Below are 15656 nucleotides of genomic sequence, written 5' to 3'. Positions count from 1 at the left end.
CTCTATGGTCACTGTAGAAAAATTTGGAGAAGGTAGAGATGTAGATAGAAAAAAATGGAAATTATGCATAACCCATGATTCCAAGAGATTATTCCTATTAACATTTTGTAGTATTTCTATAAACCTTTTTCTGTGTGTGGACAGTAGACTTGCAGCCTTAGAGGTTGAATATTTATGTATGATTTGTGATTATGATGGTTCCATGAAGAATTACAGTTTGTTGTTTAGCTAAGACACTAATGTGCATCATGCATACTATAAAGTTGCTGTGTACAGTGACCTTGTTTGACCATGGGGCAGCTATATTTCAGGGAGGTTTAGTTCCAACTGCTTAAAAATTAGGAGACATGTTAGGTGCTACAATATTACCCAAGAATTTTGAGATTTGTAAGATCTTGGATTGTATCCTTGAAGGGTATCAAGGGTATATGGTGGCCAGGACTATGTGTATATGTGTGTATGCTTATGTGTAATCACATTTATATATATGTGGTCTGATTTTCTTCACTTACTGTCATAAACACTTTACCATGTTTTTAGATATTATTTAGAAATTAGATAGAATGAAAAAATTAGGTAATGGATATTATTTGAACAGGTAATTATATCCCATTAGTGGATCTACCTTAACTTATTTAATATCATTACATATTTAGGTGGTTTAAATAGTTTTATTTGTTTATCTTATTGTTGCTATCCGAAGCAATGCTGTGATGAATGTCCTTATTATTTTATCTCAGAATCCTGTGAAATAATTAGGTTGACAGATAAACAGAGGGTTTTAAGATTTTTTTTGATACATATTGCCAAATTGCTTTCCAGAAAGATTATTCTCATTGTCGCTTTTTCAGCAAGTTTAAACTGCTAGTTTCAGTATACCTTTATCTAGATTAAGTCTCATAAAAATAATTAGAACCATTTGACAACATGAGAGTTATTATCTTTCTTTGCATTACTTGGATCATTTATGCAGTTTAATATTTTTCTTTTGCTATTGATCATTAAATTTCTTTTTTAATAAAATCATGTCCTTTGCCTATTTTGTGGGATATTATTATTATTTTCAGGTGCTTTAAATGATCATTGAATTAGCATTTGCCTGTCATAAGCCATGAATTTGCACACTTTTCTCCATTCTATTTCTGCTATCCCAGTACACGTCACCAGCATTTCTCATCTGAATTGCTTCAGGAGACAAAATTCATTGCAGGTCTGCAAGGATCCTTCTGATCTGACCTCTGTTTACCTTTCTACTTTCACCATAAGACCATCCTCCTCAGTCTCTGCTCTGATCTTTCTTTACTTCTTTTACCATTCATTGTCCCTGTCCCGCATTGCCTTCACACTGTTCTGGGGCGTGGAAAGCTTCATTTCCCCCACAACTCTTCTACACAACTTTACCCAAGTCCTTCTGGATTAGGCCTCCTTGAATATTCTTGTAGAATCCCATTCTTCTTCTTTCTTACATTGAAAACAACTATGATTAATTCATTCCTTTTTGCAAATTAAATTTTTGACAATTACCTGCATAATTTAGATGGGATAAGTGATTGAAATGTATTATTTCTATAGTTTTGCCAAAAAGTATGTACATGCAAACATATCTATTAGGGAAGAATTAAAAAAATTATGTCAGGGTTCCTGGTGACTCAATCAGTTGAGTGTCCAACTCTTGATTTCAGCTCAGGTCATGATCTCACAGTTGGTGAGATCAAGCCCCCTGTCATCAGACTCTGCTCTAAAAGCGTGCAGCCTGCTTGAGATTCTCTCTCTCCCTCTCTCTCTGCCCCTTCCCACTCAAGTGCACATGCACATGTGTACTCTCTCTCTCTCTCAGGATAAATAAATTAAAACTTAAAAAAATTGACCTCTGTGGTTCATGGAATAAATCATTCTCAAAGAGTAGTGGACAGGACAATGGGCTCTGGAGTCCCAAGGGCTTGGGTTGGAATTCTAGGCCCACCAATTCTGAGCTGTTTACTCTTGGGCAAGTTGCTTAACTTCTCTATGCTTCATTTTCATCCTCTATATAATGGAATTAATAATAAAATCTATCTTTTATGATTGTTGTGGATTTTGAATGAGATAACTCATGAGGTGTTAAGCACACAGCCTAGAACATGGTAAGTACTCTCTAAATGTGAGTCATTGTTCTCTTTTTCATTCTCATTTCTATCTTCTTTATCTTTGAACTTTATTAAGTGCCAACTCTGTAGAGCATAGTACTAGATGGTATTTGGATTTCTGTTTTTGTTTTTGCAGGGAATTTCTCTACTGGTTTTGAAGTGTTTCCTATCAGATAATGTAGTTATTTTGATTATTGTTTGTGGAGCCCTTTCTGTCACTCTGCCATTCTTCTTTAGGATATTTTACTTTCGCTTCTAGATTTGCAATATGTACCTTCTATAAGATAACATATCTTTGCTTCTTTTTTTGCAGTATAACTTTTTGTGTATTAACTCAGATGTTTCTCTTAACAGCTGGCAAACTTCCCCAGACTCTGTGAGGAAACAGAAAGGATTGTTGCCAACCATATTCGTGAGCGAGAAGGGAAGACAAAGGACCAGGTGAGGGGAGGCTTCCTTGTTGGGCAGGGTCTTTGTCAGAAGTGGAAGTTCTCCAAGGCTGTCTGGTGGTCTCCAACAGTTGGCCTTTCTCTGAATGGCAAGAAAGAACACAACCACATATGTTTATTTTTACTTATTTATGAATTTTATACATGTGTTGCTATACTAACATCTTGTGTATGTTGAGAATATAAACAAGTGTAAAAGCTTTGAAGGATGACGTTTAGAAAACAGTAATAGGAATTACTTTTACTCTCGGTGCCCCATGGATTGTCATGTGCACCCCTGGCATGTATACACTCCACTCTGAAAGCCAATAACCCAGAAACATTCCACATGTTTTCTTTAAGCAGAGGTTCTTAGCTTTTAATGGGCCGACAGATGGGTATCAGGATATTCATAAATTCCTAAAATGTCATGAAGAATGTCAGTTTTTTCCCCCTAGGTGAATGGAGAAAGCTATTCATCAACTTATCCATGGAACCTGTGATTAGATACTTAAGTATCTGTTTAAACAGTTTATTTGTTTGTCTTATTGCTGCTATCCCAAGCAATTCTGTGATGAATGTCTTTATTATTTAATCTCAGAATCCTGTGAAATAATTAGGTTGACAGATATACAGAGGGTTTTAAGATTTTTTTTTGATACATATTGCCAGATTGCTTTCCAGAAAGATTATTCTCATTGTCACTTCTTCAACAAGTTTAAACTGTGCTCGTTTCAGTATACCTTCATCTACATTCATTTTCATAAAAATAATTAGAGAAAAAAATGTTTAAGAACAGTTCTTTTAGGGCACCTGGGCGGCTCAGTCAGTTAAGCATCTGACTTCGGCTCAGGTCATGACATGGGTTCGAGCCCCACGTTGGGCTCTGTGCTGACAGCTCAGAGCCTGGAGCCTGCCTCCGATTCTGTCTCCCTCTGTCTGTCTCTCTCTCTCTGCCCCTCTCCCGCTCTCACTGTGTGTGTGTGTCTCTCTCAAAAATAAATAAACATTGAAAAAAAAAAACAGCTCTTTTAAACATTTCTATTTAGTGAATATATATATATATATATATATATATATATATATATATATATATGGCTTGTAAGGAGTGACCTTAAAATTATCTTCTAATCCTATTTAGCTCTTTTAATTCAAAAGGTTATTTTATGCGAAGGTAATTCATTAGAAAAAGCTAAGGACTGTGTGTAAATAGTAAAAGCTTCTTAAATTTAAGTGGATTTTATTCTTAGTTATTTACAAAAATGTTATAATGGGAAGCATGAAGGTTTTCAAATGCTCTTCAATTCCAGGACACAGCTGTGACAGCATGTAGAGGACACTGGACTCAGGCCATGTGTTCTCTACAAAATAACAGCATGTTCTTGTGGAAATCACTTCTCAGGACTGTTGTTTTCTCATGTACAGCTTTGGGATGTTGGTCTATGTCATCTCAGAAGTCTCTCTAAGTTAGAATTCCAAGATTTTGTGCCTCTTAGAATTCCAAGATTTTGGAAAGGCGGAGAGGGAAAGCCAGGGAAAAAGGAGAAGGCAAAATAGAAGAGAGAGAGAAACCACAGGGAGAGAGACACAGGCAAACTGCCACAGAGGGTGCGTGTAGGGGTGGGGTGGGGTGGGGTGGGGCGGGGTGGGGAGGGTGGAAGGAGAAAGTGAAGAGACAGGATGGAGGCCCAGTAGGTTGGGATATTTGTGACTCAGTAAAACTTGACTATCAGCTTGAGCTGTGGGATTCATTGCTACTACTTTTTATCGTTGTGCTTTGAAAGTTAATTAACCATTATTCATAGTTTTCACTTGTTTTCCAGCTTCCACACCCTTGGATAGCTACAGTAGCCAAAAAGAGGAGAAAATAGGCTTTCTGACTTAGTGGAGATAAACAAATCAATGTTAACTCATGAGCCAGTGAAATCAAGCCTGGGGCCAGATATAAAATCCTGACACCAGAAGTTCCCCCACACATCTAATGTCATGGCTGCAGTTGGACCAAGAAAACTGAAGTTCTAGTATCAACTGTACTCCTGACCTTAAGTCAATAAGATAACAATTTTAATTTAGTGTCCATATTTTATAAAATTCAAAGGATAATATTATCCTACTTAACTCTTAGGGATCCTATGTAAAAACAATATTGAAGTAGTACAATTATTATCTTAATTACCTTTGTTTTCCTATCTAAGCAGTTGTTAGCTTCATGTTTCCTGTTTCAGAGTTTTGCTTTACTGAAACAATGTAATCAAACTTAGCACTGTTGTTAAGAAGATTGTGGGCTTCAGGTTCAGACTGCCTGAGTCTGAATTCCACCTCTGCCATTATTTTCTGTGCAAATAATAAGGTGCTTGACATCGTATACTTCAGTTTCCTCATCTTAAAGTGAGATAATAATGGTAGTTAACTCATAGGAATTTTATGAGGATGAAATTAAGCATCCAAATGCAGTTCTGAGTTCTTCATTAATTTTAGTTGTTTTCATTGTTTTTCCTACAGAGCTGTGGTACCTAGTATCTGTGAGAAAGAATTGCGTTTTTCTGATTTTAAGAGAAATTGTCTTTCACCTGCAACTCTGATGTAGTGATCACTTCATTCCCCAAGTGGGAGATAAGGGATGGAGCAGGTGTCTCTACTAAGTGGCCATCTCAGGTGTCCTAGTCTGACAGTTCATCAGCCAACCACTTGAAGAAGCTGGTGCTTGGCACCTATAGTACAACCTGTGCGGTGAAAACATTCATGTTCTTGGACATGTGAAGGTAGCAGTTTGCATAGATCTCAGGTTTGAGTTCCGAACTCCATGCTGCTTTGGGTTGTATGATGCTTCCAAAGTAGCTGGCCAGAGAGTGACCCATTTTCCCAGGCCTTTGTACCAGAAATGCTTTGAGGTGTTCTTGTAGTTATTTTTTAGTTAAAAAAATTTTTTTAATTTTAATGTTTTTTTTTTTTTTATTCTTGAGAGAGAGAGAGAGAGAGAGAGAGAGAGAGAGAGAGAGAGAGAGGGAGGGAGGTGGAAGAGGGGCAGAGAGAGAGGGAGACACAGAATCCGAAACAGGATCCAGGCTCTGAGCTGTCAGCACAGAGCCCAGTGCAGGGCTCAAACCCACAAGTGGTTGAGATCATGACCTGAGTCAAAGTCAGTTGCTAAACTGACCGAGCCACCCAGGGAGCCCCAGGTTTTAAAAGTTTTTAAGAAATTATTACTGACCTCTGCTCTGGAAGCCTTGTGGGGGGGAATTCTTCAATATTAAACATATAGACAACCATAAATCTGTGAGCTTTTTTCTAAGACATAGGTTTTTTAAAATGTGTGCCTGCTATCATTCCAGGTGCTTCCACACATGTAATTGCATGTTAAAGGGACTGACTTTGTGGGTGATTATTGCTAGCAGGGGTAGCTTTACTTTTTCTTTAACTAAATATTCAATAACTGTGGGTAAAAAGGCAGTGAGAAACTCTGAGAAAGTGAAAAAATGAGAAAAAAATGTACTATTTTCCTTTTCATCCCCCACATGCGACCTGGCTCTTTTCCTAGGATGAACACAGACTCCCAGTTTCCAGGAATATGAATGAGAGCAGCCATAGTTTTTATTTTTTTTCCCACTTTTTTCCTATACTGCAGTCCAAGTTAATGTGCATGAACGGCCAAGATATTCGTGACAACCTTTGGCAATGCTGAGAATTATGTAGATATTTTGCTCTTTATGGTGGCAACAATTTATTTGTGCTTAAACATTATGGTTTATTGATACAAACTCCTAGCCAAATGGATTTGGGAGTATAACATTTAACAGAATCTGGCTTTATTGTCAGGAGAATAGAGGCAATACCACAGACAAAGTAATAATGATGACTCCTCCTAACTCTAGAGTTTTGTTCATTAGGACAAGAAATGAAACTGTATCTGAGGATACGAAACTTTTTCATAAAAGTATGACGTTACTGACCTCATAGTGCCTGTACCGTGACTTTATATTTGGTAGTAAGGATGGATTTGGGTGATGCATTAATTTTTTTTGGCCGGGTCCCCTTGGGATTCACAGCAAGACGACCAGCTGAGATTAGCCATAAAAGCAAACCCTCAGAGCCCATAGCATTGGGTAGTGACAGAGAGACAACAATAAGCGGCCATTTACTGATTATGTGGTAATAAATTGCTCCCTTTAAAGCAAAGTCTTATTCAAGGCTGGTAGACAGTTATCAATTTATAGCCCCAAATATTTACTGGGCACCTACTACGTGTATCATGCTACGTTCTGGGGATAAGAGGTGAACAAGACAAATATAACTCCTGCTTCCATGGAGCTTACTTACAGTCTTTTTAAAAAATGTTTATTTATTTTGAGAAAGAGAGCAGGGGAGGGGCAGAGAGAGAGGCAGAGAGAGAATCCTAAACAGGCCCCACTCCCAACGTGGAGCCTGACGCAGGGCTCAGTTCCATGACTGCGAGATCATGAGCTCAGCCGATATCAAGAGTCAGACACTGAAACAGCTGAGCCACCCGGGCACCCTGAGCTTACTTACAGTCTTGTGAGGAAGCAAAACATCAAACAAAATATACACAAAGAATTAATTACATTTGTGGTATATACCACAAATAAAAAGTATAAGGTGCAATATACATACAAAATATAATACAATATATAGCCTATATGACAGTATTAGCATGATCTAACCTGGTTTGGGGTGAGCGTATAGTGTGAGGATCTGGTAAGCCTTTCCTGAGGAAGTACCCTCTGGGGAACATTACATAGACCTGGTCAGTGAACTGTTATCCTGAGGGCTCTGATGCATTCAAATTCATCTTCATTGAAGGGAGGCAGCATGAACATGCTCATCATGTTTATCAAAAGTTCGTTCAACAAAGTCAAGGTGCAGAGCTCTGGAGGTATGTAGGCAGGGTTTCTGGATTTTTTTTTCTTCCTATTAACAAGCATTCTAGAAAGAGAAGGGACACACAGTTGGGAGAACAAAAGGAAACTTAGGAAGGGAAACTCAGTTTTGAGTATCTCTGGGATAAAACTCTCTTACAGTGTCTGGTTGGTTGCTCTACCCTCTCTTATCTCCTATTGAAGAATATTTTCTACAGAGGGACTTTCCAAACCTCTGACTTAAAGTTTCTGAGTATCTCATGATTAGAACATTTTCATGTTTCATGTTTATGGGAACATGCATTCAGTTCATTCCTTGACAAATCTTGATTGAATGTCCATGAAGTTCAAGGCACTGGGGATAGAGCATGGATACAGCAGATGGGGTCTGTATACTGAATAAGTAAAAACTTACTATGTCAGCTAGCGGTAGTGCTACAAAGGAAAATAAGGCGGTATAATAAGGTACAAACAGAGTGCTGGTTTATTTATTTTTAATTTTTTTAAATGTTTATTTTTGAGAGAGACAGAAGAAGCATGAGCAGGGGAGCTGGAGAAAGAGAGGGAGACACAGAATCTGGAGCAGGCTCTAGGCTCTGAGCTGCCAACACAGAGCCCGACATGGGGCTTGAACTCATCAACTGCAAAATCATCACCTGAGCCCAAGTCAGGCCGACTGAGCCACCCAGGCGCCCCCAGAGTGCTAGTTTAGATAGTAGGGAGGATCCCTCTAATGAAGTGATCTTTTAGCAGAGACCTGACTGAAGTTTTGCTTTGATAACCAGGCCTGTTGATCTTGAAGTTTTCTATTTATTTGTATATTGCCTTTTTGAATTGGTTGATGAGATGTTACTCCTGCTTGCCTAGAAGGAGCTTAAAGAGGTAGAAGAGAGGAGGAAAAACAAGAGATAATATTGTTATTTCATGGCTAATATATAGTGCCTACAGGAACAGGAAGCTCTGAGCAGCCCGTCATTGGTACACATGTATCCTTCTTTTGAACATTATGCCTACATTTTAGAGGACTAGAATAATCCTACATTCTGTATTAAATTAGCAGAGTCCATGCCTATAAACTATAAACATGTTGTCTTCATGTGGGACTCAGACTTTTCATGTAGATTTTTAATTTCTGAATTTAGAGTAAAAATTGTGAGTCTAATGAAAAAAAATTAATGCAACTTCTCATTTTTTTTTAAAAATTTTTTTTTTCAAACGTTTATTTATTTTTGGGACAGAGAGAGACAGAGCATGAACGGGGGAGGGGCAGAGAGAGAGGGAGACACAGAATCGGAAACAGGCTCCAGGCTCTGAGCCATCAGCCCAGAGCCCGACGCGGGGCTCGAACTCATGGACCGCGAGATCGTGACCTAGCTGAAGTCGGACGCTTAACTGACTGCGCCACCCAGGCGCCCCTGCAACTTCTCATTTTAACTGAAGCATCCTTTTAAGAATTAAATAAAGATAAATAATTTGTAGGCAATTACTCAGTTTTGTGTTTGAGAATATTTACGATCAGTTTTCACTGAAGGGTTTCTCTTTAACTTATAGGTACTGCTACTGATTGACATCCAAGTCTCTTACATCAACACCAACCACGAAGATTTCATTGGATTTGCAAAGTACGTAAAACAGTTGATTGCCACATGCTTTCCTCCTGATGGTTTGTCTAGAATACACATTGTGAGTTTCCTACTACAACCATATCTCTTTTTGAGAGCACATTCTGTGTCAGGATTAACTCTGAGTCAACCACGTAGGAGGTCTGAGCCTCATGGCCATGAGGCCATGTTTTCTCGATAAAGTAGTTGGCTCCTTCATTGTGCAGCATGTGAAGTCATATGTGTCTTAGATATTCATTGTTTTTGGATGGTGATCTGCAGTTTGTACTTGAACTCTCATAGATAAGCAGTAACAGATGCACATTTAAAATATGTTTGGGAACACTTTCTCACATAAATTTGAAACATCAAATGCAATTCACAGGATACAAGCTATTTTATAATCAGTAATTCAGAATACAGAGGCCTATTTTTTTTTAAACTCTCCTTTGTAAACTTAGATGGAATCTTTTTAGATGAACATTCTCTTTTCTACAAACTGTGTACACTTTATATAAACTTGTCTATATATTGCTATTCTATCATACATGTATTCTATTATATTCTAATATTCTATTGCTGCATTCACAGATACTGTCATGTAGATATGCTTTGTTATTCAGGGTTGGTTATTCATCATGTGACATTTTCAAGACCCTAAATTCACCATTTTTCCTGCCCTTTAGTGGAACAAGTTTTTCTTTGCTTTTAAGGAATTTTGATTCTAACTCTAAAATATGTTTGGGGCATGTACAGGGTTCCAACTTCAGGTACATAAAACGTCTATTTTATATAAAATATAAGGCAAAGGGGCCTATGTACTGTTACTTGAACCATATATTTAAGAATAAGGACAAATAAGAAATACAACACAGCAGAATGTAAAACAAATTTATTTAATTACACTCTGACTTAGAAGCAACGCTATGTAGATTATGTGATGTAAACTAAACATTGGCCTGAGGAATAATTTATAGACATGTTTTAGGGAGCAAAGGCCTAATTATCCAACAGACAATTGTCTCATTCTAAACTTGGCTGTCCTTGTGATGGCTTAACCAAAGGTTTATGTATATTTTGCATCCATTGTGTGGTAGATTAGTTTTTCTCAACTATTTTCTGTCCGTGACCTGTGTGTAAAGTTGTTAGAACACAGTGATTAATATGTTCCTTTGGTCAGTTGTCTTTTTAGCCACACTACCAACTCCAGCTTCGAGATAGGTATTTTCTCCACAGGCGCTTCACACAGACCTGTTTCCCTCCCTTTTAACCCCTGTGGCTGTCACCATATGTACTGCTCAATTCCTTCTGTGAAATCACTGGTGGGAAGAAATCAAGACTCTGATACGCTTCTCTATCCCTGGGCTTGGAGGGGGAACCTGAGAATTTCTGCCCGGTTTCCAGCATAGTCTGTGAACTCCATGTGGCCTGTGCCAAGCTCTACACTAGTTGCTAGGGGCAAAATATATAAGAAAAAGAAAAATAATTTTTATTTTTTGTTTTTAGGAGCTTGCCCAATAAGTGAAAAGTAGAGAGAAACACATGTAAAAAGTTATGCTGACACATTCTCCACTTACTTCACTTGCTTCTTTGAGGAATCAAAAAGAACAGCAAACCCTTGAGTCATTTGAAATAATGAGAATGCTGCCTTTAATACTGATTTTTATTGGTTACAAATGCCAGTTAGGTTCTTATGAAAATGTAGCAGATGTAGATGTAAACTTGACACCATAACTTAAAAGTGAAAAGGATGTTGCAATGCTGCCCTGTTGTGGTACCTGATTTAAGGAGGAAACGTAAAAAAAATCATAATGAGTTTGGAAGGATTCACGTTTTTTTGAACAAGTTTTGTAATCAGTACTATGATTTAAATTTCACCCCTATAGTCTTCTGGAACCATTTCCCCCTAGATTACTCTTTTATTTATTTTTAAAGATAAATGGTCCAGTGTTTATTTTCTCCAGTAAATTTCAGTATTTTCTACCTCAGAAGCTGTTCAAATACAGTATTATATGGACTGGATTTTCAAAGGCATGTAGCTTTGCAAATGTAAATACTTTCAAATTCAGCCTTTTGATGCAGTCTCTCTGTAATCCAGGTGACTGCCCCACTTTTCCAGCAGTGACATAGACTATGAACATTTATGATGGAGAAAAAAGAAGCATTGTTCAAACTGCTTTAGAAACCTAGCAACTTTGCACATTTTTCATCTAATTTAAACTGCACATCTAAACTTTCTTTTAAGGGACTGATCTGGGAATCAACAGTCTGGATATTTTTCCCAGGGTTTGTCACTGGTGAGCTTTGGGTTTTGGCAAGTCGTTTAGCCTTTCTGTATCTCAGTTTACTGCTCTATCAAATGGAGTAATAAGTAATCCCTGTCTTGTGTACCTTTGAGGGTTGTTGGAAGATCAGATTATTGAAGTTATATGAAAGTGCTTTTGAAAACTGTGGTGTAGCCTGTAAAAGTGAGAGTTACACACACACACACACACACACACACACACACACACACACACAGAGTGAGGGAGGAGAGCAAGAGAGAGAGAGAGATACACAGAGGAATTTGATTACTAGTTGTACCATTTTACTTTATTATGAAATTTATGATGCCTGGAGTATGATTGCTACTGGAATTTTTTTTAGTTGCTGATATTGTCTCCAAATGAGACTCAGAGGTAAATGTTCTTTCCATTTGTATGCTGAGCTGGAGTTTATTTCAGTGTGACATGGGATAATTATGAATATGAAGAAATGTTCATTTCAAAATCACTTAAGAGGTTGTGGTATTTTTTTGTACTTTTAAAAATTAAAAAAGTATGGTTGTAGCTATAAATTTCAAAGTTGGCAGGAATGCTGTTTCCATCAAAGAAGAAAAGTCAAGCCATATTTGAAGACAATTATGTAAGTATTTTTAAGTTCCAAAGATAGAAAATTAAGGTCTGGAGTTGAGGAAAAATAAGCATTTATTTCATGAGATTTTTAGAGAGTTGCCAAAAGAGGGGGGCACCTCTCAGATTTATAGGATGGTGATAGACATAGCATTTTACACACACACACATATACTTTTTTCCAACTGGGATGACTGTTGTTCTAAAAGTTAAAAAAAAAAAACAAATTGTTAAAACTAGATTAACATAATATTAGTTCTCAGAGTAGCATTCAGAACATCTCAAACTTCTCCCTTCTGCTATTGACCTTATTCTGCTCTGCTGAATGTATGGAACTTTTTTTTCATCTCCCAGCTATTTGTTAAACGTGGACCGTAAAATATGTACCATGTGTAATGTGTCCAAGTAAGCACTGCTGTAGGCTTGCTTTGGAATTTCCTGATTTCTGAAAGCTTGATCTTTCAACTGTAATATAGTTTCTGAACCTAAAAGTCCTATATTTCAGGAGAAAATGTCAACTTTCCTCATGACTTAAAATTTTAACTTATCATTCTTCTCTGTTGGAAAAAAAACCAACCCTACATTCTGTTTTTTTTTTTTTTTACACAATACTAGTTCTTGCTATTTAAGAAAGCAAAAGCTAGTCCAGTTGTTCTTTTATTCACTTCTTCTCATTTTCTGTTATCCTGCTATATTTGAGTAGAAAAGCAAACGTGTTAGCAGAATGCCTTGGGAAGTGAACTTTCACGTTCTTGTGTTCTTCTTCGTTTGTTCTATGGGCACAATTTGCCTTTCTGAGTTACTGAGACTTATGAAGTTCAGTGGTTTAAGAGAAAAATGGGCTCCAGATACAGACCGTTAGAGTAATATCTCTATGCCACCAGCAGCAGCCCAAGGTTTGTTTTTTAATCTGCTGGGTGGGTAGATCTCAACACCTGTTTTTTCATGGTTGAAATGATATAGTGTGCAGATTTCAGTTCTTGTTACATGAGTACCATGAAAATTCTGTTGGTTGTAATATTCATTTTATCTCTTTCTTGATCCTCTGGAATGTCTCTGTTGCCATTTTCCTGAAGGTGGTATATGGGAACCTTGGCATCAAATTCCAGAGCAATCTGGGTTTTTCCTTTTTTGTTCTTTTTTTCCCCTCCAATACATAACTGCATTCTATCATAATAGGGTTTCTAGTTCCTATTCTTACATGAGAATGTTCTCTCGCTTGTGGAATCAAAATTTAGGTATTGTAGCAAGATTGTTCTTTTGATTCTTATGCAAATTCAGGAATTGCTTGCTTACTGGGACTAGTACCAGGTAGAAATACAGGGTTGAACAACTCATAAGGGCATCATTAGTATCACCAATTCAAATAAGTTATGAATTCTGTTTCAAGGACCATTTTAAAAATAAGCAGACTTCAACTTTGCTCTTTCATTCTCAAATCTGTTATGTTGAACTTTATCTTCATCCTTAAAATGGATCTTAAGAAGTGAGTCATCCTTCTTTGATAAGCCCCCAGGTTCTGGAGGGTGTTCTTGCATAATATTTAGCTTGTGATGACTTCACTAAATACCCTGCAGGGGGAATTGACATCATGTAGTTTTCTTCTCCTTTTGGCTTCAATCTGATTGGATGGAGCCAGGCTGGCATGTGATAAGCTGCACTCTTGGGACTCTCAGCAAGTGTTCATAATCTTCTTGGGATAATGTAAAAGAACATTCTGAAAGAGCTTCTTAACTCCAGAGTGATGTTGTCCAATAGAACTTTCTGAACGGGTGGAAATACTTTATAATCTGTGCTGTCCAATACAGTAGCCACCAGGCACGTGTATCTATTGCATAGCTAAATGTGGCTCACAAAACAGAAGAAATAAAATGAAATGAAAATTAAATTTTAATTAATTAAAGTTTTGATTTATATAGCCACATTTGGCTACCAGCAACTGTATTGGATAGTATAGTCCTAGAGTATGGTGAATCCAACTGATTGCTTTGAGTCCTTCATCAGTGAGCCATACTTTACTGGTGGGTTGGTGGTGGTACAGTGGTAGCTACTGGAATAGAAGAAGGAGATAACTTTGTTAGCTGCTGCTAAGCAAATACGAAGTTTTAGGAGTATGCAGTCAACTCTTTGAATGCTCTGTCACCAGAGTGTAAAGGATGGGCCTTTCCCTTAAACTGCTTTAGTCCGTATGTTGCCATTTTACTAGTATTTTTTCTATCATCATTACTACTAAAGTTTCATCTAATTCCAAGTCTCCTCTACAATCTAAGCATAGTGGTGCAGGGAGAGGCATACCCTAACATTTGCCATGGAATCTGTGTCTCTGAGGGACTCCATTTCCTTGATTCACTTGAACCCTCTATGGATTGACTTAGAGTCAATCTTTGACTGCGACTCCCCTTTTTTCTTTCTCACTTCTTTTTCACTTTTCAGCCTACTGCAGTCCTGTTTCTACCACACTACTCTACTGAGACTGCTTTTGGCTGAGACAAACAGTTAATCCAATAGACAATTCTGAGTCATTTTACACCTTAACCATTTCTTGTTGAGGTCTGTCCCTTTGCTTCAGTACCCCTCCACTGGCTCCTGGTTTCCCTTTCTGTTCTAGCCACTCCTTCTCAGTTTTATTTTGGAGCTCTTTATCCTCTGATCATGGCTTAAAAACTGTTTTTTTTATCACTATTTTTTAATAGATCTTCTTCTTTTCTCACTGCACCATCCCTGACCGATACCTCCCACTACAATGGTTTCATTTACCACCTTTTTCTGATGATTCTAAATCTAGAACTGTATTCCAGAGCTTTTTCCTGGACTGTGTACCATATTTTACTACACACTAGGCATCTTTACTTGTATAGCCTATGGAAACCTCAACCAAATATTCCTAAATTAAACTCATCATGTGATCTTAGAATTTACTCCTCCTCCATTGTTCTTTCTCTCTGTGGATGGTACCTCCCAGTTCAAACCAGAAACCTGAGCATCTCTCTACTCCTTCTTCTCATCTTTGTTTCCCACCATCTTTACCAAGTCCATTTGATTCTGCCTCTGTAATAGCTTTTGAATTTGTCTATTTCTTCCTGTCATCATCACTAATGTACTAAAGTTAGCCTTCTCTTGCCTGGGTTACTACAACAGTCTCCCTGCCTCTCGTCTTGTTCATTATCATTCTTTCTGGGTCGCCCTGTTATTTTCAGAATAAAGTCTAAATTCATTAGTTTGGTTTCCAAGGTCCTGTAGAATCTATCTCCTGATTACCTCTTGAGCCTATTCTATTGTCACTATTTCTCTCTATCCTATTCCCTAGCTCTGTGCTCTAGCCAGACTGACCACTGTGTACTGTACTCTTGCTGCAGCACATGTCTGTGGCACACTTTGTCAAATTATTTAAATTCCCTGTTGCAGAAAACCATTAATAATCTAGTTAAAGATAACCTTGGTATCAAACTATGATTTCATAAATATTTCATAAGAAACCACTCTAAACACTGGGCTAGGTAATGTCAGTGGTGAGAGAGGTAAAGATACTAAGATCTATGCAACACACCATCAGCCATCAAGGAGCATAAGTTGTTGGAGGGGAGTTAGAGACCTGCCTATAATGAAGTCCTGTTTATATAATTCAGGCACAGACCAAGAGCTTTCGGAGTTCCTGGGAAAGAAAGATAACTGGAACCTTCTAAGAAGGCATAATCCAGAAATGGTACCTGATTGACTTTGAAGGTTGGGCAGGACT

The 15656-nt window shown here is 37.7% G+C and overlaps 1 protein-coding gene across 14 annotated transcripts in view; it reads left to right on the top strand.

Annotated features, from left to right (window-relative positions):
- DNM3 (dynamin 3) overlaps window positions 1-15656 on the top strand; it is a 559650-nt gene that overhangs the window by 220806 nt on the left and 323188 nt on the right. For all 14 annotated transcript variants that reach the window (XM_045452915.1, XM_045452913.1, XM_045452909.1 and 11 more), the window contains exons 11-12: window positions 2481-2567; window positions 8980-9050. In XM_045452915.1, coding sequence (XP_045308871.1) covers window positions 2481-2567; window positions 8980-9050 — 158 coding nt within the window. The remainder of the gene's footprint in view (window positions 1-2480; window positions 2568-8979; window positions 9051-15656) is intronic.

The sequence above is a fragment of the Leopardus geoffroyi genome, chromosome C3 (genome assembly GCF_018350155.1).
Source record: "Leopardus geoffroyi isolate Oge1 chromosome C3, O.geoffroyi_Oge1_pat1.0, whole genome shotgun sequence".
NCBI classification, from domain to species: Eukaryota; Metazoa; Chordata; class Mammalia; order Carnivora; family Felidae; genus Leopardus; species Leopardus geoffroyi.
Note: the sequence above shows the minus strand (reverse complement) of the source record. Positions and strands in the feature narration are given on the sequence as shown.